General features: G+C 38.2%; 1 protein-coding gene across 5 annotated transcripts in view; it reads right to left on the bottom strand.

The window, feature by feature from the left end:
* Positions 1 to 25463, bottom strand: part of LOC108709583 (collagen alpha-1(XVI) chain) — an 83897-nt gene extending 58434 nt beyond the window's left edge. For all 5 annotated transcript variants that reach the window (XM_041584023.1, XM_041584025.1, XM_018249568.2 and 2 more), the window contains exons 1-10: positions 25338 to 25463; positions 21904 to 22014; positions 11864 to 11926; positions 10171 to 10288; positions 8740 to 8863; positions 7621 to 7896; positions 7433 to 7513; positions 6908 to 7051; positions 3065 to 3109; positions 656 to 691 (exon numbers count right to left, since the gene is read on the bottom strand). In XM_041584023.1, the coding sequence (XP_041439957.1) occupies positions 656 to 691; positions 3065 to 3109; positions 6908 to 7051; positions 7433 to 7513; positions 7621 to 7896; positions 8740 to 8863; positions 10171 to 10288; positions 11864 to 11926; positions 21904 to 21982 (966 nt within the window). In that variant the 5' untranslated portion in view covers positions 21983 to 22014; positions 25338 to 25463. The remainder of the gene's footprint in view (positions 1 to 655; positions 692 to 3064; positions 3110 to 6907; positions 7052 to 7432; positions 7514 to 7620; positions 7897 to 8739; positions 8864 to 10170; positions 10289 to 11863; positions 11927 to 21903; positions 22015 to 25337) is intronic.
* Between the last annotated feature and the right edge of the window lie 1020 nt (positions 25464 to 26483).

Genomic DNA, 26483 nt, shown 5'->3' with positions numbered 1-26483 from the left:
TGCAGTGAATCATCAGAAAAGAAGATGGGTAGTTTCTGGGGCATCTTTGGAGACACAGATCTTTACTGCTAAAGGGCTGGAGTTGCCTGGGGCTGGTACAGAAGCCCAAAACATAATGTACAACATTTCTAGCCAAATTCTTTAGTTTAACTTTCCTTGTCCTTTCAAAGATGCAATTCTACCAGATTTTGAACTGGATTGCAGGTTACCGTCTCACTTCCTCTTCCTCCCTTCTGATCCAAATTTGAATGGAAGATAACCAGACCTGGGAGTGGTTTGCAGGCTACATTTTCACTTTCTCCTCCTCCCTTATGATCCAAATCTTAGGTTTAATATTCTGCTTAATTTATCAACAAATGCTGAATTAGATTTTACTGAAATTCTCTAAATTATACTGAATATTAAAAAAAAAAACGTATCCTAAGGCTATATATTCAAGTTCTATTGTTCTGGCTCCTAGCCACTTCATAAATGTATACTGCTGCCCTGTACAGCAAATCAATAGATCTGGGAAATGCATTGTATAACAAGATTTACTTCAGAACATGCCCTTCTTTTTCCAAAGTCCTGGGACTTCCACAAGTAAATGACTGTTAAGTAAAGAGCCAGATAGAATAATATTGCTCAAATTTTTCAGTGGAATAAAATCACTCACATTCCTTTCAGGGAGCTGGAAAGCACACGATGCACACTGTAGAGGAATCAAAAACAACATACACAGTTGAGTGGAACTTGCTTTTAGGAAGCATTAGAATAAATGTCTTTTAACCAGCTGATTATAAATAAAAGTCATAGCATAATGGTCACACTGCAAGATCACTGTACTGCAGGAACTCCTTTTGGTTACATTATAATCAGTTTTTAAAAAAACAGTAGAAGTGCATTCCACTAGATAGTATAGTATTGGGGGACAGTTTTATACTGGGGCCAAGGCTCTATAGCAGTAACTCCATTTGCAGTATCTCCTTAGCCTTGTGGCTAAGGATCTATAGCAGTAATTCCATTTGCTTCAGCCACTGGTTACAGCAGTGCATTCAGTTCAAGTCACTTATGAGTGACTTAACAAAACTGATAATAATAAATATAAATACAATAACCATAAGCCCAGTTACTGAACGGGGACTTGCATAATGAGGGAAAATGCAATTATTGGAATTTTCCAATATACTTATTAAAAAATGTTCTATAGTTATAAAATTATTTGTAAATATACCCTATAATTTTCACTGAAAACAGACTTTGTTTATCCAAATGTTAGGCCTCCCCCAATAATTATAATCACTTACATGATACCTCAGGCTGGTGCTCCTGTTAGCAGAAAACTACACCAATTTGGGGTACTTCTTCTTAAGCACTACAGAGAGGTCCTCTGCAAAAAGAAGAAGATGCAGGAAGAAGATCGCTCTGTTCACTGGGAAGAACCCCATGCTGATGCAATTTTTTGCTAACAAGAACATCGGCTTGTGGAATCAGGTAAGAGATTACAAAATTTGCAATGTAGACTACAATGGGTGAAATAAATTGGCCCACGTCAAAAAAAGTTGTAACCTATAGACTTCAATGCATTTGGCGAATTTTTCACCATTCTGCAAATTTTTGCCAAAGTGAAATGGGCCAGATTCGCCCATCACTAATTACAATCACTGGGGCACGTCCTCAATGATTTACAGTTTACTTCTTTAATTTATGTTAGAAGTTGCTTAGAATTGCACTTTCTTTCATTAAGAACTTATGGTTGGAGCACTCTTTTAGCCCTGAGCTCTAACAATACATAGACCAGAATGTAGTTTGACTGCTCACAGTCAAATATTTTCCTGATGAACTGACACACTGATCTGCTTTGAAAAATAGCCACTTCATTAAACATTTCCCTAACTACATTTCCTCACAGCTGGGAAGTGTTTATTACTAGTAACAGTTGATCAAACTGCTGGGAATACCTCTGGATGGTTGATTTAATAATGCTAAATGGTTCATTCAGTTATCCTTTGCCATTTCATCAACACATTGGGTAGGCATGAAAGCAGACAACTTGACCATTATATTAATGTATCCATTTATTCTGTAAATCATAGGCAATTTGTACGTGTGTCAAAGAAATAAATAGGCTGTATTACTGCTTCAGTCAAAAGCCTCTGCCTTTCATCAGCTACAGGTTTATGATCAGCATTTAAATTATTGTGGGTAAAGCTGCTTTATATATGATACTAGTGCATGATTCCTTTTGTAGCTTTTTTTTGTCTGCAATACCAGACAGTAGTCCTATCTCTTGTTTTTGTCCCTTGTTATAGGAAGGGTATGTTCTTAGGAGTACTTCAAGGCCCAGGTGACACAAGCCTTTGCATTGTTGGAATCCATGTGAATGGGAAGCATGTTGGCTTTGAAGATACTGCAACTGTAGGCTAAGATCACATAGGAACCTATAAGTTTTCTTCATTGTTCCCTGTCTAATTTCTAGTAGAAATTTCTAGTGTGTTAAGTGCAAAAAATAGGAACAATGTATTTTGTACACTGCCTTTCTTAAAAAATTCAGACTAGCGAATGCCACATGGGTAAGCCTTACTGCCTGCCCTATGCACAATGCAATGTTAGCAGGACGGGGTAATTCATAGTTATAGATAAGGGTGTAGCACTGTTTTTCTCTAATTCCTTCTTGACTGTGTGTGCCAATAAATTATTTTGTGCACACATTTTAACAAACAATTTGTTGTTTGCGCTGGCCTCAGCCTTGAGGGAACATTGGGGAGTAGGTTTATCTCCATCACTAAAACAATGACATTGTATGACCATAGATTGCGGGCCAGTAGTGATGGGTGAATTTGTGCCGTTTCGCTTCACTGGAAAATTCACGAAACTGTGAAAAATTAGCAAAACGGCGAATCACGCAAATTTGCCGCAAATTCGTGCCTGGTGAATAAATATATCATATATTACTTGACAGTGGTTTATTTAATGTCAAAGAGTAAAAGGCACAAATCAATGACATACAATCTCCCTACCCCACTGTTAGAGACCGACAATGTAAATACTATAGTCTTATTTCCATTTCCCTCTAAAAACTCACCTCTGCAGGCAACTCAACAGGCATTCCAGAAGATACTTTTTCACCCTAGAAATGAAAGAGTAATCATGTGTTACTGCAGAACAGAGGTCCCCATCTATACAAAATTAAGTGGCGCAATATCTGTCCTAATGAACATAAAGTTATCCCTACATATGGTTGCACTTGGTTTCTACGAGCAAATGCAGGGAGGTAGGGCTTAATGAATTGCAACAGGAAATTGAGTAGGAATTTATGTTGGGTTCTGATATACAAATTGATGATGCACAGAAATTATTTTAGTAGGTAAAGTAAATACTGAGCTGAAACTGTCTTTTCCAGGAATGCAATGCTTCAGAAAAGGCAACGTAGTTAAGAATGCTGAAGAATACTAACAGTGGCCAACGTAGTTAGTTGCATGTATGGGATAGCTTTACTTCTGTGTATTACTGTATGTAATACTTGTTTCAATTGGCAAAGCTAAAATGGTAGCATATTCTTTATTTCTTTGTTAAATTACAGCTAAGTTAGGAAATGCGATCTGCCCACACACTGAGAACAAAATGTCCATTCTTCTCTTATGTTCCTGGAAGCCTACTCAACCATCAGGAGTAAGACACTTCCTCTCTTTGCTTTGGCTCTTTAAAACTTTTTTTTCACTTTTTTCCTTTTCCCTCCTTCATACTCTTAGCCAAGAGTTTGAGTGGAAAAAGTGATAATACAGCTCCCAGAATATGGACAGAGTGTATTCTGAAGAAGTAGGCATCAGTCTTTCCTTCCTCACACTATAAAAGAGTTCTTCAGGTCCTTTTTTTATTCAATTTGATGTCCAAATTCCCACAGCCAAATTAAATAATTGAAATGAGTATTTATAGCACAGCTACGAGCAGTGTAAATATGTATACTTTCTAAGGAACATTAAGCATATATGATGGGTAAGAAGGATACAGCCATTCCTCATTTTCTAGTACAATATAAAAATGCAAAAGATATTTAATTTTTTTTATCTTTACTAGTTTCCATCCGGTACCAGTTACCGGTAACTGCAAATTGCAATCAGGTGTATATTTATAGTCATTAGTAGTGATTTGTGGGGCAACAAAAAGTCAACCTCCACCCAACCCTATCCAGATCTTGCCCCCTCCCATTTCTGACATTACTGGACGGGGCACGTCAGATGCAAGTAATAAATGCCCAATTGCCCCAAGGAAGAAGAGTTACAATGAATTACATGTGCACTGACATTAAAGAGCAAGCTAAAGAAGCAATTGGTTGGCCAAACCCACATCACTATGAGTTTCAGGCTAGCCCACAAATCATTAAACATTAGTCTAATAATCACTACATGTATATGCATCTATCTTTTCAATTTTTTTAATAAACTAACTAGCACCTCTCTTTATCGTGATTAGAGGTATAATAATTAAGAAGCAGACCCTGCAATTGCAAGGGGCTCAGAATTGTAGAGGGCCTTGTGAGGTCCCAACTAATGTATCCTTTACAAACAAGTTACCATTCTCAAAGCCTTGGAGCTAGGTAAACATATGGTATACTATTCCACTTTAAAAATATATATACTTTTCCACATTACAAAATGCCTGGAATAAATCTTTTTATGCTAACCAAGTCAATTTTAGACACCATTTGCACAAACAAATGCAGTATATAGATTTTCTTGCAAGGCAACCTTAATGGGAGTATAAATCCAAGGGAACATGGGAGATGCCAAGACAAATCAACACCATAATCTGGCACAAAGATTAAAAAAAACAGTGTAATAGATGTGCAGAAATAAGAGCTCATGCAAACCTGACCAAAATACAATTTTACTTCTAACTAGACTTTTGTCTCTGTTATGTTTGCATATCTTATGCTTTTAAGCTGGATAGACATAATATATGCAAAATTTGAATAAGAAGATTCACTGCTCAATGAAATGATATTACTTTCTCTGTTTATTACATTTTCTTCTTCATCACATGATAGAGTCTGAAAGTAGGTATGGATATAATTTGCTGGAGAAGTATCACACCAGACATTACTCAGCCATTTATTTAGATTAGTTGGGTGCTTATTTTAACCATCCTAGTAAACCCAATGTAATGCTTAAAGAACTAATGCAAATATTATTACATTTTTGTAACATGGATTCACTAAAAATAAATTACAACTCCCTTATTCTAATATTTTATAGGACCTTGCTTTGCTTATACAGCAACAGAATACTGCAAATCACAGTGATGTTAAATCATGCTCATATTTCCAGGACTGCAATGCTGTCAGGAATCTTTTACCCGCCTTTCCCCCTTCCTTGAATCTTTTCTTTCTCTTGCCAGATTCTTTCCCTTGTTTCTTAGCAGAGTAAGTCCTGCTTGATCAGCAGAAGGATAGAACTGTGTCACCCAATGTAAAACTGACTTCCAGTCCAGCGCTGCTAATGCTTCTGAGGTTTCTGGTTTGTGTTTTGGAAGTCTTGTGAACCCATTTACCCCCCTTTCTTCTTTCTATGTTTACTCTTGCTTAAAGCTTGCATTTTTGGGTTTCTTTCAATACTTTTATGGATAACCATAGAGACTTTTAGGCAACGTGGACATCCATTGAAACAATTTATGGAAAACTGTTACACAAGGGCTGTCCAAAAGTAGAACAACGCACCTTGATAATACAAAAGTGATATTCAGATGTGCAAACTGTTAACGATTAAATTGCATATGTAAAGAATCGTAACTTTTAAATTGTTCCAGACTGGGCTCTTTAATTAAGATCATAGAGTATGCTTCAGGGAATGATGTATTATATAATGAAAAGTCTGACAGCAGCTTCCAGCAACGCAGAGTAACAATTGTCTGACAACTTTGTGTTAAAAGTGTAAGGCAAATTCCTGAAGACGGCTCGAGTAGAGGAGCTGAAACGTTGAAATAAACTTTTTTTTTTTGTGTTTATTTGAAGTCCTTGGAGTGCGGTTTGTGATTATTGATATTGTATGACATTTTTTAACCTGCACCTAGGCATTGATGTTTTTGTGGTTTGAGTGCACTCATTTTGGAGAAACTATATATATATATATATATATATATATATATATATATATATATATATATATATATATATATATATATATATATATATATTTGCAAAAAATCTTTTAATTATTAAAAGTTTTGTCCTGCAAATCGTGGGATTGTCATATGTTATATGATTGCTAGAGTCCCACTGTCCCTAGAAGCCAGGCACCAATTTGACTGGAAAATGCAGAAATAATATTAAGAATAAAATGATTGCAAATACAAATTATCAAGATGTATTTCCTTTTTAAGAATTCATATATTACAGGTATGCTGCTGCTTACTTCTTAGAAATGAAAGTGTACTTGATATAGTGTGGCTTGCACCACACTATGTTAATACACATTCAGAAACAAGTCGGTTCGAAAACTAAATGGAACATGTTAAAATCTCATCCAATTCTTCACCCTCCAGCTGGAAATTGCCTTTTCATTTTTTTAAGGATTTATCAAAGTGAGCACATTATTGTTCAGTACAAGGTTGGCTGACTATGCAGCTGAGGTTCCATAAATACCAGAGGCACAAGGTGTGGGAATCCTCTTGGGCAGAAAGTGGTGGAATATGTCCAAGAATACACAAGGAGACAAGGATGTAGCACAAGTTAATTTATCAAGTATTTAGGATCAGGTTGAAAGCTGGATATAATCTGTCATAAAATATCTGAAATATTGATTTGTGTGTTACTGATTGCCATACTAAAAACGTATAGCAATGCGTAAACAAACTTGCATGCTATAACAACTTTGCCAACCATGAGGCAAGGCCATTTAAAAATTCTCAGCAATATTCTCATTATTCTTACCCTTCTTTCCAAAGCCTCCTCCAGACAGAAGCATCGAGTGTATCCTTGCTGCTTGGTTTTAGGAGGTATGTAAATGAGGTTGGTATTCTGTACACTTTCAGCCACTTCCACGTTTCTTCTTGTCTTGGGAGCCTCAGGATTGCACTGTTCAGGGGTGAGGCAGAAACAAAGAAGGTAATTTATTTTTATTTCAGAGACATAAATTGAAGAAAAGTCTATCAACATTTTGCTTGACCTTTTTATGAGACAGCTTTCTGTTTATGCGCCTCCTTAGGAAATGCTAAGATTTTCATTACTAATTTCACAGAGTGCCTTAAATGCGAAAGTGTGACATTTCATATTGTTGTATTACAATTGATTTTCTTTGACATCTATCCTACAGTATGCCATTCCACTAATACAGCTCTTAATTGGTTTCTAAACACTCAGATGTGTTTGTTTGCAGTTATTGGAACCTGTAACCATCGCTTGCCAAGTCCTGGTTTATCAGTTCATTCAGTGTCTGCAAAAGTCATTTTAACTTACACCAGATGGTAGAATCTCACAGCACCCTTCTTGCATTGCCACAAGGGGATCACAGTACATAAGGAACTTCTGAATATCAAACTGGAAACAAATAAAATGAAAACAAAAGAAGTAAAAGAGAACTCACCATACATACATTTAAAGATCAAAGTTTATTTGTAATGTTTTAAATATTTTGGAGAACTTACATGAACTGGTACACCATTAGCTGCATCTAAACCTATGAAGGTGTGTCCTTCACTGGCCAATGCCCTTCTGGCCTCAATGGGTTTGCTGGAGATAAAGCTGCAGTCGATGTGAACAGACACTATTTTCTCCTGAACGTTTAGCACAATCTTGTGCCATCCATTGTCAAATAAAGAATACACCCCTTGCCCAGCAAATGTACAGCTCACATACTCTTTGTCACGTCCTTTGGCACGAAATTCCAGGCTCCTGTCGACGCCATTAATACTGAGTGAGACCTGAGCAATTAGAAGATTAGGGTGAGATATCATTCATGTGATTGTAATATTTTTATTAAAAAAAATAATTATAAGCTTCAGTGATTTTTACTGTGCACTAAGAATGTTATTTTCTATTTTGATTATTATTTGACAGTCCAAAGACTGATTTAAATGAGGATGTTTGTGTTAGAGAATCCCAGCAGAAGCTGCACTAGGAGCAGAAATGCACTTGCTCTTGCTAAATGTTGTGCTGTATTTTCTTGAACTTAGCATCAATGTACTGTGCCGGAGATACAAGGTACCCCCATAAATGTACACCTACCATTGACCAGGCATAATGCATAGTACCCATGTTCAATTTTTATTAACTTGTGCTCATATATATGTGTATGATAACATCCATACCCTGTAAAGTGGCGTCCACGTATGCAACTTGCTTGCATTACATTGCGTGCCATGATACAGTGGGCATAAGCATAACTTGTGCCTAGCGACACATATGAACTTTTGTCATAATTTGTATTAGAATTATTGGAAAACACTGCATTGTGGTATAAATTTGGTTGTATTTAACCCCCATCTCTAAATTATAAATTATGTTTTCTTATATAGGCATTTAATTCAATGAAAGGTGGAAGTGGCGATGCCACTGAAAACAAAAAAAACATGTCAGAAAAAACCTGAAACTGTCTTGTATGCCATAGGCCCAATCTTTTTTCCAGCTGAACTCTCTAGTGCTCTGAGCCATATATTGGTAGATACAGCAATTTTTTCATTTATAAAGAAGCACCTAACTTCTTACTCAATATAAATGAGTTGTGTTCAATAGATGAGAGATATATACTCATAGGTATAGAGTACCTGTGGGTATCCCAGCTGGTCACTGACTTGGAACAGGTACCAATCTTCATCAGTTGTCTGCTTCTTTAACAACAAGGATATGACAAGTGTAAACTCATCAGGGATACCGTGAGGGAACACCTGTCTGAGATGAGAGGTATTGTGCATTATATACCATTTGTCATGTTAATCATCATATTACTAAGCACAGGTTCATTTTTAACACACATTAAGATATTTAATACAGTAGCCTATTTATGGCATTTAAAAGGAAATTCGTAGCATTACCTCTCACTTAGGGGCCTTGTTTAGATTGTGTCCTATGAAAATACCCCATGAAGTATCTCATATTTTAGTCTTATTGAAAAAAGGAAATCAAATAGAAACAAAGGGCCAGGCAATTGTTACAAGCCATTTTATTGATAACTCTAAAGAAGACTTGTGGTTTAATTACTGCTCAGAGAATAACAGATCTCTGAATCTTGATCAGACGCCAAGAATAAATTTGCAAGCAGTCGTGCATGCCTCTTGCCTCTGGTAATTTATTGCATACTCTACTGGCAGTGAAAGGGTGGTAAGTGTGTGACTGTTGACGACTGATTATATTCATAACAATTATTTCACGAGCAGAACCCAAGGCCACACTAGAAACATGGAGTAAAAGAAACAATAAAAAAAACATTTTGTTTGTTTCTAGACTATCCTGAAATAACCCCAGAACTTCAAGGCCTTGTTAGAAGACCTTCCAACTTTGAGTTAAGCTTAATATATTTCTTGAAATATGCATTTCAGATTAATTACTGCTGAGCACTCAAAAGTATGTTTCTTGGCTGCAAGTACTGGCTACTTGATCATTTAGTACAGGATAATGTTAAAAGCAGTTTGATATATGTGCATGCAATTTTGCAAATATATATATATATATATATATATATATATATATATATAAATATATAAATATATATATATATATATATATATATATATATACACATTTTTTGTTGCTTTTCTATTGTGATGTAATCGCATAAACAGTATTGAATGTAAGCTTCTGCCCTGAATAACAGGCTCCTTTTTCACAACCCTGGCCTCTGAAACACACCATTACAAAGCCAGTCCCAACCGGGAGAGATGCCAAAAGTGAAAAACAAAAAATAACCTTCCATCTCTCCATTGCGTAATGAGATGGAGAGGTGCCCAGGCTGATACTGCACCTGAGGCTCACTTTCCAGGATTACGGAAGGTTTATGAGTTTCTCAAATAGCTGCCCTCGGAGTTTGCACCATCCTAATATCAATCACAAGAGGTGGCACATCATTCAGATGTGACAGAGAAGGCATGTGATTAAAAAGTGCCCAATTTCCTGGGGGTATGGTAGAGGACTTTGTGCATCAGCTGGTGGCAGTGGATCCCCTCTGATGCTGTGTTTATAAAAAATATATTTGGACTCACGATGTTGGCTCCACTAGTTTGGCCCCTCCAAGACGCATGATAACAGGTCCTTTAGGGTTACGAATCTTTTTTACTGAGCTCATTTTCTGGAGAGAAAATCTACGAATGAGATTGAATCCTGGGTATGAAGAAAAAAATACATACTGATTAAATCTTTTACATTAATTGGAGATTTGAGCTTCTAGCTCTCCCAAGTAGAATTCCAATAGCAACATCTATTACATTTTGGGGTTGGCTTTTCATTTGAGCCAGATCAAATGATGCTGCCACTCAAAGGGCTAGCGTCTCCAGTGACAACTATATAAAAATTACAACAGATTGGCAGATCTTCTTGTATTAAGTGGCCTATTAGCTCTAAACATTATATTAGCAGTGCCACTTTAAGCACCCGTCCCTGGTATATGACTAAAGTTACCAGCCTGAAAAGATGTTGGAGTTACAGTTAAGCATCATTTGGGTGGAGTAGCAATGATAGGTAAAGTTTTTGTGTCCTTAATATATGATGTAGTGTCTACATACATTGCTAAATGAGTAACCTTGTTTTGAGCTAAGGGGGTCTCTCGCCAAAGACTTCAATGGGTGGCTGGAAATGAAAAAATCCTAAAACCCATGGTATTCTAAGACAATTATATTTTTTTTTAATGTTGTGATTTTTTGTTTGGTCTGCATCTCTCATGGAATTTAAACAGGTCTGTGGTTGCTAAGATCTAGCCTTTCAGTTAAGAAGACTCCAAAGCCAGATTCCATTTAGGATTTACTAGAAGAGCACTACTAAAAGGGGCTCAAGAGCACACCCCTTAGTGCTCATTCAGGAAGCACATGTTACCTGGGTCTGGCTATGCTCTGCACCTTGTGTATGCAGAGCGTTGCGTTGGTGGATGCAGGCCAGCCCTGTTAACTACACGGCCCTGATGCAACCTACCTTTGCTGCTTCCCACAAATTAGGGGACGGTTATGGGGCTGAAGGAAGACACCTACTTGCCTCCCCATGCTTGCACTTCATAAATACAACAATGCTGAACACATGCAGTGCTGTATTCATTCATTTCTGATTCATCGGTGCAGAAATTTGAAAAAAGTAACAGACTTTTAATACATGTACTATAAAAACACATTCAACTGTCCTAACACACTCAAAAAAGGCCAGCAACTAAGGGGTTTATATTGCTGCAGTCTTGTTATCTTGAATTTTAGAATGTATATATTTCAGGAGATATATTCAGGAATGCTTAGAAAATTCTGTACTATTGTCTCGCATCTTATTACATCTTATTATGCATGGCATCAAAAGCTGTGCAGAGTGGCATAAACTTCCAGAGATAATGATCAGTGGCAGGAATATAAAAATGTAGTTTGTGAGCAAGCTGCAGGCAGCAAATTATATTATTGGCTACTAGAAAACTCTCTCCTGTGCATTAATTCATAGATCACATCTTGCCACTTTCCTGACACCTACAAATAAGCCGCTAGATTCCAACCGAGCATTTGCAAAATAAACTGAAGCGGAGAGATGAGATATCAACGGGTCTAGACTTACAATGTATGAGCTGCAGAAACTAAATATGATTAAACAGCTCAGCGGTATGTCTTAATGGAAGGTAGCAAATATGAAGAAAATACTGGGGGAAAAACACATGATTTGCTTAAGGCTACAGTGTTGGTCTATAAATATCGTGTAACATAGCAAACGTACCTGTACTATTTGAGTTTCCATCAGGGTTTATTCCTTCATGTTGTAAACTTGGACACTGTTCTCCTGCCAAACAAATTTAACAAAGATCACCATCTGTCAGCTTTATTCTTAGGTACAATTCTATGTAACTGCTCAGTATTATTTTTAACATTGCTGCTATAGTACAACTGTAACAGTGAGAAAATTAGGCTAATGCTTATTTAACTAGGCACAAAGGCATCAAAATACAGTACATTTTTTAATGAGGAAACTAAATAGAAAACAGAATTCTGAAAACATATTTTTTTTTAATCTTTTATACATTTTTCCTATTCACAAAAAACTAACAGATCCTAGGTTTTTTTATAATCAGCTGTGGTAAAGCCAGGCATGTTTATTGCTCACTTGCTCGCTCCCCTGGTTACCTGCCTACCCTTAGTTCCGGCCCTGGTTAAAACTCTTTATAAACACCCTCCTCCACCCCCTTCCTTTGTTGAGTCTTTCTCTGGCATTGGTAATCTGATTAACTACCACGTCCTCCTCCAACAAATGCTTGCAAGCACCAGGAAGGTTGAAAGAAAAGACAGCTTAAATTTTTTCTGTCTTATTTAGCTCAAGAAATGCCCTAAACCAGTGATCCCCAACCAGTAGCTCGCGAGCAACAAGTTGCTCTCCAACCCCTTGGATGTTGCTCCCAGTGGCCTCAAAGCAGGTGCTTATTTTTGAATTCCAGGCTTGGAGACAAGTTTTAGTTGCATAAAAACCAGATGCACTGCCAAACAGAGCTTCAATGTAGGTTGATAATCCACATAGGGGCTACTAAATGGCCAATCACATCCCTTATTTTGGCACCCAGGAACATTTTTCATGCTAGTGTTGCTCCCCAACTCCTTGGGTTCACGGGTTCTAAAGGTTGGGGATCCCTGCCCTAAACCATAGATTTTCTTAATGTAAATAATAGACTGTAATACAGACAGTAGTTCAGCACAAGCCATATTCATTTTGGACAAAGGGGTATACCAAATCTTTATACTTTTTTTAGGTTATTCACCTTCAAACACTTTTTTCAGTTCAGTTGGTTTCAGATAGTTCACCAGAAAGAAAGACTTTTTCCAATCACTTTATATTTTCTATTTGTTTTTCAAATATTGAAGTGTAAAGTTTCATTTTTCTCCTTCTAAAGCAGCTCGGGGGACGGAGTTGTGACTCTTTAACTGTTACATTGATATATTTAGTTGATACATTTAGTTGATACCTTTGTTATATTTGTCCCTGCTGAGTGTTTTTAAAGGGCACTAATCATAACTAAAATCATTTACTACACTATGTGAAAGTTCAAGAAAACCGATTTTAAAACAGTTAGAATTGTTTGTTTAATGGAAATTATCATCTTACTATACGTTCTGCAAAATCTCCCCTATCTCCACTGCAGTTCTAGTTGAGGCAGGCATCTTGGATTTCACTGCCTCCCCCTACCTATATCTTCACAGCCAACTGCAGCTCTGAAATCTTGCACATGCTCAATTGAATTCCTTGGTTGCCTAGCAACCCTACTAAGCTATTTCCAATTCAGCTGTGTTATCTGCTATTCAGTAGTGCTGCCATAGAAGTTAGTGTGTGCCCTTCATTTGCATAATAACATCACCAGCAGGGGACAAGATAGGGAAATCTTGTGATACTTCTAGTCAGGGCCGGAACTAGGGGTAGGTAGAAGAGGCACGTGCCTAGTGCGCCAGGCATGTACCTCTTCTGGTACCTTCCCCTAGTTAGGACCATTGCGCCCAAAAGCTGTCGATGCAGACCCTTCCAAATGCATGTGCGCGCATGCGCACTCCCTTTACTTTTGTATCCTTCCGCGCATGTGCACCTTTGCTTCCCCGCCACTTGCGCTCTTCTGCACCTCCCCAAACAGTGGTGGGCAATGTAGTAGGCCGGTTTGCCTAGGGTGCCTGGCCGACTTGGCCAGGACTGCTTCTAGTGGAGGAGTTTACTAAAGCATTCTATGTAGAATACTCAGGGCAATGCTACAATCTGAGCATGCTTGTGAGTCACAGTATGGACTCCCTCAGTGAAAGAACCCATTTGACAAAGTAAGGGATTTTTTAAAAGCTGCTGGTTGTTTTTTTTCTTCGAAAAAACTGTATATGTAGTTTGAATAATTGGTAATATGTGTTTGATTTTGGCTGTGATAGGTGCCCTTTAATGCAATAGTTGCTAATATTCCACAGATACATCAACTAAATATAGCAAATTGTACAAATTGTAACAGTTCAGAATGCTCCTAGATCACTGAGCATTCAAATTCAGACAGGAACATTACATTTAAACTTGAATTTTGGGAAAATTGTAAATAATAAAAGATGGAACGCAATTGAAAAAAGTTTTTGTTTATGGTGAAAAACAACTGAACTGAAAAAAAGTGTTTGGAAGGTGAACAACCCCTTTAATGGCATTTATTCTGCCCCCTTTACAATGAAAGACGAGACATAAACACCATTTCCAGTAAAGATATCACAATGTATTTCTCACATAGAAACGGCTACATTTGTTACAGAAAAATGGCACTTGTATCTTCTGTTATGGTAGTTCAGGCTTAGATGCAAATTCAACTGCAATAAACAGATCATAGAAATGTGCTGATCCATCACCATATATTACTGCATTGAGGCAGAACTGTACTGTGTGACTGCACAGAATTGTAATTTTCTTTGCTGAAAAGGTGTAATGTGCCATTATATTAGGGAACGTTTGCTACATATTTAGCCCATCATTTAATTTATTGTGCTGTGTAGGCCAGAAATTGTAGTTAGACATAAACTGTAAAACGCGAGTCACAATAGATCATTAATATGGTTGAAAAATATCATTAAAAAGGTTCTGTGAAGATAAAAAAAAATATGATCCATGTATGGGATATTAATCATACATTAAAGGGAAACTTGCTCAATGAAATGGTAGGCTAATTGACACCACATGCTTTTGGATTCTGTTCCAGCACAAAGCTGCCATAGCTATTTAGCTTGCTGAATATGTCCCCAGTAGCTCTCCGTCTCTTTTCCTGCTGTTTGACAGACATGATTTGGTCTGCTGTCAGTTAGGGATGTAGCGAACGTCGGAAAAAAAGTTCGCGAACATATTCGCGAACTTGCGCAAAAATGCGAGCGGTTCGCGAACGGTTCGCGAACCCCATAGACTTCAATGGGAAGGCGAACTTTAACATCTAGAAAAGACATTTCTGGCCAGAAAAATGATTTTAAAGTTGTTTAAAGGGTGCAACGACCTGGACAGTGGCATGCCAGAGGGGGATCAAGGGCAAAAATGTATCTGAAAAATCTGCCTGTGTGTGCTTGGAAGAGATAGTGTAGGGGGAGAGCTGTTAGTGATTTCAGGGACAGATGATAGTAAGTTTGCTGGCTAGTAATCTGCTTGATACTGCTCTGTATTGGAGGGACAGAAGTCTGCAGGGATTTGAGGGACATTTTAGCTTAGGTAGCTTTGCTGGCTAGTAATCTACTGTTCTCTTTAAACAACTGCCATACGTTGACCTTGTAGGCATTGTTTGCCCAGTTTTTTTGGACGCAGCCACTGAAGCACAGTTGCCAGAAAAAATATGCCATATAAATGCTGAAAATAGTCATTTTTCGCCATACGTTGACCTTGTAGACATTGTTTGCCCAGTTTTTTTGGACGCAGCCACTGAAGCACAGTTGCCAGAAAAAATATGCCATATAAATGCTGAAAATAGTAATTTTTCGCCATACGTTGACCTTGTAGACATTGTTTGCCCAGTTTTTTTGGTTGCAGCCACTGAAGCACAGTTGCCAGAAAAAATATGTCACGTAAATGCTGAAAATAGTCATTTTTTGCCATATACGTTGAGTCAACGTATGGCAAAAAATGACTATTTTCAGCATTTATATGGCATATTTTTTCTGGCCTCTGTGCTTCAGTGGCTGTGGCCAAAAAAACTGGGCAAACAATGCCTACAAGGTCAACGTATACACTACTACAGCGGTGGATACGGATTACGTAAAATATATGAATGCTGCTTGAAAAAAAGTAACTCAAGTGGTTTTTCTAGAGACGATAATATTATCAATATTTAGACAAAATGTGAACAAGCTCACACAGCTCGATGGCGGGTTGAAGAAAACAGTGTGCAAATAATGCCTACAAGGCCAACGTATACACTACTACAGCGGTGGATACGGATTACGTAAAATATATGAATGCTGCTTGAAAAAAGTGACTCCGGTGTTTTTTCTGGAGACGGTAATATTATGGATATTTAGACAGAATGGGAACAAGGTCACACAGCTCGATGGCGGGTTGAAGAAAACAGTGTGCAAATAATGCCTACAAGGCCAACGTATACACTACTACAGCGGTGGATACGGATTACGTAAAATATATGAATGCTGCTTGAAAAAAGTGACTCCGGTGTTTTTTCTGGAGACGGTAATATTATGGATATTTAGACAGAATGGGAACAAGGTCACACAGCTCGATGGCGGGTTGAAGAAAACAGTGTGCAAATAATGCCTACAGGGCAAATAATGCCTAAAAGGTCAACTTATACACTACTACAGCGGTAGTAAAATAAAAAAAAGTAAAATAAAAAAAAAATGAATATTAAAAAAAAAAATTAAAGTTGGTGCTGCTGAACTACTAGGAGCAGCAGATTAGCACACCAGTCCCACTCCCCAACACTGCTAGACTAATAGCACTGGGCTCTTATAGTAGTAGTAGTAGTAGTAGTAGTAAAACAACAAAAAAATAAATAAAAGCAGTCCTTACAAGGACTACTGTTATTGCAGCAGTCAGCAGATGAGATCAGAAGCAGGACAGCTGCCCACTGCAGCTACATACAGAGCACTGCAGTAGAAGGTAGATTACTAGCCAGCAAAGCTACCTAAGCTAAAATGTCCCTCAAACCCCTGCAGACTTCTGTCCCTCCAATAACAGAGCAGTATCAAAACGATTACTAGCCAGCAAACTTTCAACTGTCCCTGAAATCACTAACAGGCAGCAGCTCTCTCCCTACACTATCTCTTCAGCACACACAGGCAGAGTGAAAAAACGCTGCAGGGCTTCGGTTTTTATAGGGAAGGGGAGTGGTCCAGGGGAGAGCTTCCTGATTGGCTGCCATGTACCTGCTGGTCTGGGGTGAGAGGGCAAAAAAAAGCGCCAACAATGGCGAACCCAAAATGGCGAACGTCGCGCGACGTTCGCGAACTTCCGGCGAGCGCGAACACCCGATGTTCGCGCGAACAAGTTCGCCGGCGAACAGTTCGCGACATCTCTACTGTCAGTTGCCAGAATGCAGGGACCAACACACAATTTACAGTATATATACAATTCAGATACATAGTATATTGCAACATAGAAACCAGTGTGCTCTTCAGCAGAATTCATTAATTATCAGCTCTGTACAATGACAGATGCAACCTAGTGTGCCCTTGAAAGGACCTTTTCATATCTGGACTATTTTAAGTGGATGTTCTTACTTTTGGTGGGAGAATTGTGCATGTATGCATATACATTAATATGTACCTACATTCCTAAATATAGATTTGGACTCATGTAAGATTACCTTTAGAATTTATTTTATATTCATATTATCTGTTCCTCATTATTTAGTTTTTTTTTACAGATCTCCTTTAAAGGAGAACTCAACCCAACCACTAATAATACCCCCTACCCAGTACCCTACATAGTCCCCCCTACCTGCTCTCCCCCCGCATACTGATAACACCTACAGTATACAGTAAGTGCCCCCGTTAATAGTGCTGCTCCAGCAGACTTCTGCATTGAAGTCAGTTTTTCAAACAGTTTTTTTTTCATGTTTAATTTTAAAATCTGACATGGGACTGGACATATTGTTAATTTACCAGGTGGCCTCAGTTATGTGACTTGTGCTCTGATAAACTTCTGTCATACTTTACTGCAAATTGATGTCATCACCTCCCTTTCCTCTCAGCAGCCTAACAACAGAACAATGGGAAGGTAACCAGATAACAGCTCCCTAATAGATATAAGAACAGCACTCAATAGTAAAAAGTCCCACTGCAACACATTCAGTTACATTGAGTAGGAGAAACAATAGTCTGTCTCAAAGCAGAGCCATCATGAAGTGCTGGCTCTTTCTGAAAGCACATGACCAGGCACAAGTATTTTGGTCTTTGTCACAATCAGTAGAAAGTTTCCTGGACTATGCACAGCTGTTGTCATGGACATGGCAAGTCAAGGAGCTGAGATTGAAGGTAGTTGGGGCCTTTTAAATTGTTTTGCTGTTATTATAGACTGCAGCCAGGAGCAGAGGAGACACAGTCTCAACGGCCGGCACTGGTCTACGGCCCAGTGGTTGTGGACTCCTGCTTTAAAGAAGTATACTGTATCAGTTCCCAATTAGCACTGGCATCATTTTTTTTAAAAACTTCTAAATGTATCAAACTATTTAGGACCAAATGATCACTGATATAATTAACTAGGTTTATTAAAGTGTTTTGGAATAGTTTGTTTTGCAGATATTTTGAACAAACCAGTTAGGTCTTATTAGGAAGAAACCCTCTATTCACAGTTATAATCTGAGAGAAGAGACTGGCTAAAACAAGAGGCATAATTTACTATGCCCCTGGTCAGAAGTGCAAGAGCATTAATCAGTGGATTCATGCTTGGGAACCACTGCCCTGCGCTCTGCACCTCAAACTAGATAAAGAAGCATGCAAGGAATTGAGTCTTGGCTAAGAGAGAGCGGGCTTCTGTTACATTCTTTCATTTTTTAATGAGAAATAGAGAATAGTAAGGGGCAGACAGATACAGCTTTCAATCGCAATTACATTTACAAATGACTAAATCTAAATGTTGTAAAAACTGTATATTGGAACATTGCTTAGAGTTATATTTTATTTTATTAGAAACATTTTATTTTTGAATTTATGGTCCATTTAAACTGGTCATATAGAGGCAGAATTTGTTTGCCAATCCTGCCACTGCTAACCAAGCTGCCAAAAACAATGACTTTTTTATATCTAAGTGGAAGGGCTCTCAAACTGATAAAGAAGCTGCAAAGGACAGCAACAGGCAGGTAGCATTTACTCATCACCTGTTTATAAGAAAAGCGCTTTATTATTAGTGATGGGCGAATTTGCGCTGTTTCGCTTTGCCGAAAAATTCGCGAATTTCTCGAAATGTCAAAAAATTCACGAAATTCGCGCCGGCGTCTCGTTTTTGACGCCGGCGCCCGTTTTTGACGCCGGCGCCCGTTTTTTTGATGCCGGCGTCCGTTTTTTCCGACGCGACGGAAAAAATTTGTTTTTGACGCGGGTGAATTTTTGCCGTGAATTATCGCAGGCGTTTTGCGAATTTATTCACTGGCGGCGAATCACGCAAATTTGCCGCAAATTCGCGGCTGGCGAATAAATTCGCCCATCACTATTTATTATTTGATTTTGGTTACTGCACCTGGGCAAACCTTTTACCTTTTATTACACATGGGGCTAGGTTTGTCATCTGGCCAGTAAGAATGATGCTTGGTGCCAATGTTATTGATAGGAAAGAAAGATAAACATTTTGGAAGCCTATTATTATTTTCCAGAAAAGATGACAACCCTAATAGAGGCTAATTTTAAAAATAACAAGTATTGTGGTGGGCATGGTTTCTGCATGGTTTGCTGTTACATTCCGTGATTTATGTTTTATTGTGTGCTTGCAGTTGATAGGATATAATTAAAAAGGGGTGCACGGGAAGTCAGCAAGTCTCTGGCCTAGGGCCAGCCTGCCAGAGAGATTTTTGGAAATATAATTAACAAGACCATACATATAATTCTGTAACTTCTTCTTTTTCCTTTCCATGCATGCCAGAAGGACTCGCTTTAATATTGAACATGATGGAATGGAATTTAGAGAGAAATGTTCTACTTCAAAGAAAGTAAACTGGATTTTAAAATCATGCAGTTTAAAGAAAAAACTAGAAATAGTTATTGATGTACGCCTAGACTTTGCTACGTCTTGAAGACTAAACACCAGAGCAAGGCAGATGCAGAGCTTGAGTAAAAAGGAAGAAATACACACATGAGATTTCAGTATAGGTATCAGTATATGCAGTTTTTATATGTGAGTATATAAATAGGTCTGTTTATGTGTGTGATACATGCACAGTGGTGTTCATTTGGAGGGGTAGAACTTGATAGACTTTTGTCTTTTTTTAACCCAAATTAAATGTGTACCTAGGTAACTATTGTTATAGGGGCACATTTACTAAGCTCCGAAAATTCGCCAGCTACGGCTTCGCAGGCAGCGCAACACTTCGCCAGGCGAAAATTTGCTGAGACAACGCTAATTCACTAACATGCATCCATGGTCCCGAACGCTGGCGAAGTCGCACTAGCGTTAATTCGGCAAGCAGAACGAAGTTGCGCTAGCGTTGACTAATTTGCATATGGCGGGAAGTTAAAATTGAATGGACATGTATGTTGCAGCAGACACATTACACTACACAAGCGTAGGGAAACTTAATATAAGAAAATAGAGGTGTTATAATGCCCTGCACATGAGCCCAGTGTATAGTTTATGTTCCATATGTTAGGAAATGTAGGGGGGAAGAGGGTTACCCCAAAAAAAGTTACGCTCTTTTGCAGCCTATCACCCTGAAAAAGGAAAAGACAAGTTTTTTGGGACTTAGAAAATTTTTCAACTGAAATTCGAGGAAGTCCAATCTACTCTATTCCACTTCGCCTGGTCTGAGGTGGCGAAGGCAAGTCTGGCTCAAGAGGTAACGTTCAGTAAAATCCATGTCTTATTGAATTTGTGCAGTTACGTCCCTTGCCAGAGCGCAATGAGTGCGAATGAGCGCCAGCATCCGTCTCTTTCACTAACGAAGTTACACCTGCGCCCATTAGTAAATCGGCGACGTACTGAAATTATGTCACGCTGGCGAATTATTTTCCAGTCAGTCACTTCGCCCTTTAGTAAATGTGCCCCATAGAGTACAGTGTGCAAAATGCAAAATAAAGGCAGCAATCAGTCATTTTGTTCTCTTTTCATTGCTTTCTGATGCTTACAAATTGCCACATAACTACAGCACATGTCCTCTTCCTTCCCCTACACATTCTTTTACTCATGCATCATGCAGACATGCAAGTTAGGGAGCAGAAGGAGGGCAGGCCACAATGGGCAGGATTGGTGCCATTTGGTGATGACCTATGCAAGAATCTTATCATTTAGCATAAACATATCAAAATATTGCCATTTTATATCTTGAACATCTACTATTTTGTCATGTTCTTTGTGTCATTCACTTGAAGAGTGGACCGGAAATAATGCAGGTTCTGATAGTAACAAGTAGAAGTGGGGGAGTAGGAAATTCAGCTCTATTAGCTCACTGGCTGATGCAACATGGCATGTGTGTCCTTGGTGTGTATGTGAGTGTTTTTAAAGAAAACCAATATCCCCAAAATGAATCGTTAAACAACAGTTTCTATCATATTAAGTGGCATATTAAAGAATCGTACTATCAGCCCCCATTTTATGATAATCTCTGTGCTGCCTAAGAGATCATCTAACCAGAAATACTGCAACTGTAACAGGAAGAAGTGTGGGAGCAAATCACAGACCTCTGTCCATTAATTGGCTCATGTGACCTAACATGTATGGTTTGTTTGTGTGCACCCTGTGTTGTAGGATCCCAGGAGGCAGACCTTAATTCTTAAAATGGCTATTTTTTATTTAGGATTATCCAATGGCACATACTACTATAAAAGTATATTATTAGGAAAATGGTTTATTTACATGAAGCAGTGTTTTATATATGAGCTGCTTTGTGCGGTATATTTTTATAGACACCTCCATTGTTCTTGGGTACAGTTTTCCTTTAAGTTCCATAAGGAACTAAAATGGTATTGTTTCAATATGGAATTATCACATGACACAATTGATAAAATATACAGAGGCATATATACTGTATATGAAGCAGTGTTTTACACAAGGTCTGTTTTATGTGACAGATTTGTACAGAGACATGTAACGGTATAGTTCCCTTGAACTTTAAAGTTGAACTTTACCTGTTTGAGGTAATATTCTTCCTTCGTTGAAAGCTAAGCACCTGAGCAACCAGAACACAGACGTCAGGAGTACCCACATGTTGCTGGTTAATCTTGAAATACCCTACCAGCCTGAAAAGACAGCAAAAAGGAAAGTAATGTTACTTGTCCATACATATTTTACACTATTGTGTATTGTACACATGTAATATTTGCTTAATGTGGTCTTCAGTACATTAAGGGGTTATTTATCAAAATTCTAATTAAAAAATTAAAAGAATCCGACCAAACTAGAATCTACAATTTGACTTATTTATTATTAAAAAAGCACAATTTCATCGGATCAGGGGAAAACTCAATAAAATCGAACGAAAACCCGAATCGTACGTTTTTTTTGGAAGTTTTTACCGAATAGTACGATTTTTTTAACTTTGTCCTTAAAAGACAGAATTTTTCAGCTTTTTGCCCGAAAAGCCTGAAAAAGTCAGACTTACAGGCTAATTCCAGCGCAGACCCCAGAAACTTCCAAATAGAAAAGGGACCTCTCCTATTGACTTATATACAACCTCAGCATGTCTGACATGGTGGTTTTTCGTAGTCTGACTTTTTGCAGCATTGGACTTTAATAAATACCGAAAAATTTGATTTAAAAAAAATTTAAAATTTGAGTTTTGCATTAAAAAGCCAAGTCGGACTTTAGTAAATAACCCCCTGGAAAGGTGATTACTTAAAGAGATATGACACCAGAGAATAAAACTTGTTTTTACATATATCATAACATTGTCTTTCATGCTATTTATAAATTTGCCTTAAAAGTATTTGCCTGATGCTTTTACATTACCCATCAGAACGAAGGGGCTTTGTGCAGCAGGAGTCTATTAGCATTAGAAACTATAACTGACAGGTTGAAATGGGGTAGTCAGGTTGGCAAAACAGTCAAGTTTAGGAAATTTAAGTAACAATTACTTACAAAAGCAGTCAAAAATTATCAACGTGACCTATAGGTATTTTGTATGTCAATATTTTGAAGAGTATTTTTTTAAGTCAATATCACTTTAAACTGCCATACCATATCAACCAGGCTGCCATTTTCTTTGTGTTGATAGATTCTCCTACTCTTTAAAAGGGGAGATTTGCCTAACAATTGAGTTATACTTTGAAGTCATATGTTAAGAAAATTTGCCATGGGACATCACTCTGTTCTGCTTTTTTTTATGATAACACGTTTTGGTTGTAAAATCTCCAGTATGACAATAAATGACATTAAATAAGAGAGACCCTCTATTGGGAAAAAATAATATAGCCTACCAATCACTGTGCTTTATAAGTTGCTAGATTTAAAGGAAAGGCAGATAATTTAAAAACAAATAAAAAATGATGGTTTACAAAAAACTTCCCTGCTTCTGCACATTGCAGGGACTGTATATAATATGCCCAGATCAGCCACCTCCCCATTCTGTCTGCATTGCTGGATCACAGGGAACCTGTATGTGCAAGGATTGATGTTTTTGGCTTTACTTAGCATATCAACAGCATATTGAAAAGTCATTTGTAGCTAAGCTTTGCCTTTAATTAGGTGCAAATATAACCCTTGCCAGAACAGATGTCTATTTTCACCACGGTCCAGCATGCTGTCTCCACATGTGCTTTTTTCCCCAATATCTCTGCAAAAGTGAAAACTGTAGCTTTGTTTTGCTTGAAAATGCTTCAGGGCAAATACCATGAGTGGTTATATGGATTAGTTCTCCAGTAATGATAATAGGCTATTGCCATGTATCCTCTAATATAGCAATAAAGGTATTATAATGATAAAGGTGTTATGAAGTCCAAGGAAATAAGCTTGAGTACCTATGACAAGCACGTCTTGCTATCACAACAAAAATAATTTGGAGAATGAGTCTTGGCAAAGGATAGTACAAAACAACATGTCTGATATTGAGATGGTAAGAAACAGGTTAACAGGATAGGCTTGGGTGACATTTAATGCTATGCCTGCCTTAACAGCTATCTTCATCCACCCCCATTGAAGGCAGGTACTTGCATGCCAACTGTTCAGCTGCACACTTTTTCCATCACAGAGACCCTAGGGCTGGGGCATGTGACCTCTATGTACAACTCAGAAAAGAGAGCGGAACATATTACATAGTCTGGCACTGCTGTCCCTTGCTGTACGGCATATATTCCCTAGACTAGCTCACTTCATGTGTTCCCTGCCACATAGTGTTGCCCCAGTCTGATTCTTGAGATTTCATTGTGATGCACTGATACTTTTTTTGCAATATGTGTGGGCTATTATTAATTCCTTATGTGCCCTGCTATTACAAAGCCCCTCTACTGTATGCTCTAATGATCTAGGGCCCTTGCCCATTGTTATGGGTCATTTTCTCTCAATTAGTTCTATATTTTGTTACTTAAAGAAATATTAAAAAATAAGAAAAATAATAAAAATACATCGGGAACAATTAAGTAAATTGAGTGTTTCAATGATATAAATCAGATCATTATTACAATTCTGTCTGCTTGTGAGATTTATGGATTCGAAAAACCACAATCGTTTACTTCAAGCTAGAATATGTGTTGTATTTTCCATTTCAGCTCTTTTTTTGTCCCCTCAGGATTCTTGCAATATTTTCCTGTAAAACTGCTGAGCTCCAATAACAGCCTGACTACTTTGTGCTGAAATTAAGTAAGCCCCCAATGACAGGAGAAGAGGAGACAGAACTTCCAATTCACAGTGAAGCTGAAGGCTATCAGTACAGTGGATTAGGCACTGCATACTATCTCTCTGCTTTCCCATCTCCACTTTATAGAGACTGTTCAAGCAATCAGCAGGGATTTTAGTGTTTCCTAAAATTCACAGACTTGGCAGATGTGATTTAATTCTTTCCCCAGACTCTGTTTCCTTAAGAAGGTTTGTAGAATGAGCAAAGAAGAGAGCTAGTATAAAGGGGGATGGGTAAGATTCCGTCAGTGGATTTTTGCTAATTTTCTCTGAAAGTCCATATTAACAGCAAGGCTGGGCTTGTCCCCTAGAATTATGACAGATACTGTAAAATAGTATCACCACTCCCACATGCATATGTTCTGCATGAATATGTCCTAAACACTGTAGTAATGAGCATGGCATAATCTGATTTTGTACAAGTGCTAAACTGTCAAGGACTGAATTCTTGCTTTGAGAGCTTATACTTCATTGGCATAAAATGCTGCAATAAATAAAAGTATTTTCTTAATACTGCTACAAATGAATAAAGATTTTAAACAGGGGTAATAGAGATTATTGGCTTAGGTTTAGGAAAATACAGCCATGCTTTCCTGGAAAGAGAGGCAAGACAATAAGATGAGGGAAATCTCTACACCCTTTGCAAGGTGACATCACCTACAGTGCTGGGGGCCTGTCAGACTTGATAGTACACTCTCTGCCCACACACAACTCCCACAGCCCCCAGACTCACCGCTCTGTAGGGCTAACCCTCCTCACATGCAGGATTTTGGATCCATGCTGCAAAAATCCCTTGAAGTGGAGCAAATTTTCCCTCTCTCTGCAGAAACTTTACTCAGACTGTCTTCCCTTCCCCTTTTGTCCCCTCCTCCCCCTTTCTCAAAATTACTTTTTCCTCCCCTCTTTTCTTCACTCAACCCCCTCCTAAAGGCACTATCTCAATTTCATCCCTTTGCCTCTCGTCCTCTATTTTCCTGCCTCTCTTTATTTCCCTTACTTCTTAATTTTTCCTGATGTTCTCAAAGACACTGACATAAAATTCACTCTCTTTCTTCCCCCATCTCTATATGCAACATTAAAATGGAGAAAATTGAGACTCTTGCTGTTATCCTAAGGGTTCATTCAGGTGCATGGACAGGAGCATTATATACAAGTCACTTGCACCTAGCCCTTGTGCAGTGAAATTTAATCTGGTGCAAGTTGCGAAATGCAGAACTAGCAGGTTAAAGGGTGCCCTTCACTTACGGGCATATTTATCAAGGGTCGAATTGAAAAAAACTTTGAAATTCAAAAAGACCAACCGAAATAAAGTCGAAGGTTTATTTTCAGTCCAATAGGTCAGTTTTCGATCGAATAGGTCCATATTTGGCCAAATTAGAATCGATCGAATCTAAGGAATAACACATTTGATCAATTCAAAGTTTTTCCCCAAAAAAACTTTGATTTTTCAAAGTACACCAATTGACTTCAGGTTCTAGGAGGTCCCCCATGGGCTAAAACAGCAATTTGGCAGGTTTTAGATTGTGAATGGTCGAAGTCGAATTTTTAAAGAGACAGTACATTTTAGATTTTTTTTCAAATTTGAATCGAATTGGGACTATTCCTTAAGGTGGGCATATCGGGGAGAGATCCGCTCATTTGGCGATGTTGCCAAACGAGTAGATCTCTCTCCGATATGCCCACCTTGAGGTGGGCAATATCGGGCTCATCCGATCATGGGCCCTAGGGCCCAACGATCGGATCCTAACAAATGGTAACGGGCGGTCGGATCGCAGGACCGTATCAACGAACAGATGCGGCTGCAATCCAACGGGATTTTTAGTCCCATCCGATCGAGATCTGCCCGACTTTCGGCCAGATCTCGATCGGGGAAGCCCAC

This window comes from Xenopus laevis, chromosome 2S, assembly GCF_017654675.1.
Source record: "Xenopus laevis strain J_2021 chromosome 2S, Xenopus_laevis_v10.1, whole genome shotgun sequence".
Classification (NCBI taxonomy): Eukaryota; Metazoa; Chordata; class Amphibia; order Anura; family Pipidae; genus Xenopus; species Xenopus laevis.
Note: the sequence above shows the minus strand (reverse complement) of the source record. Positions and strands in the feature narration are given on the sequence as shown.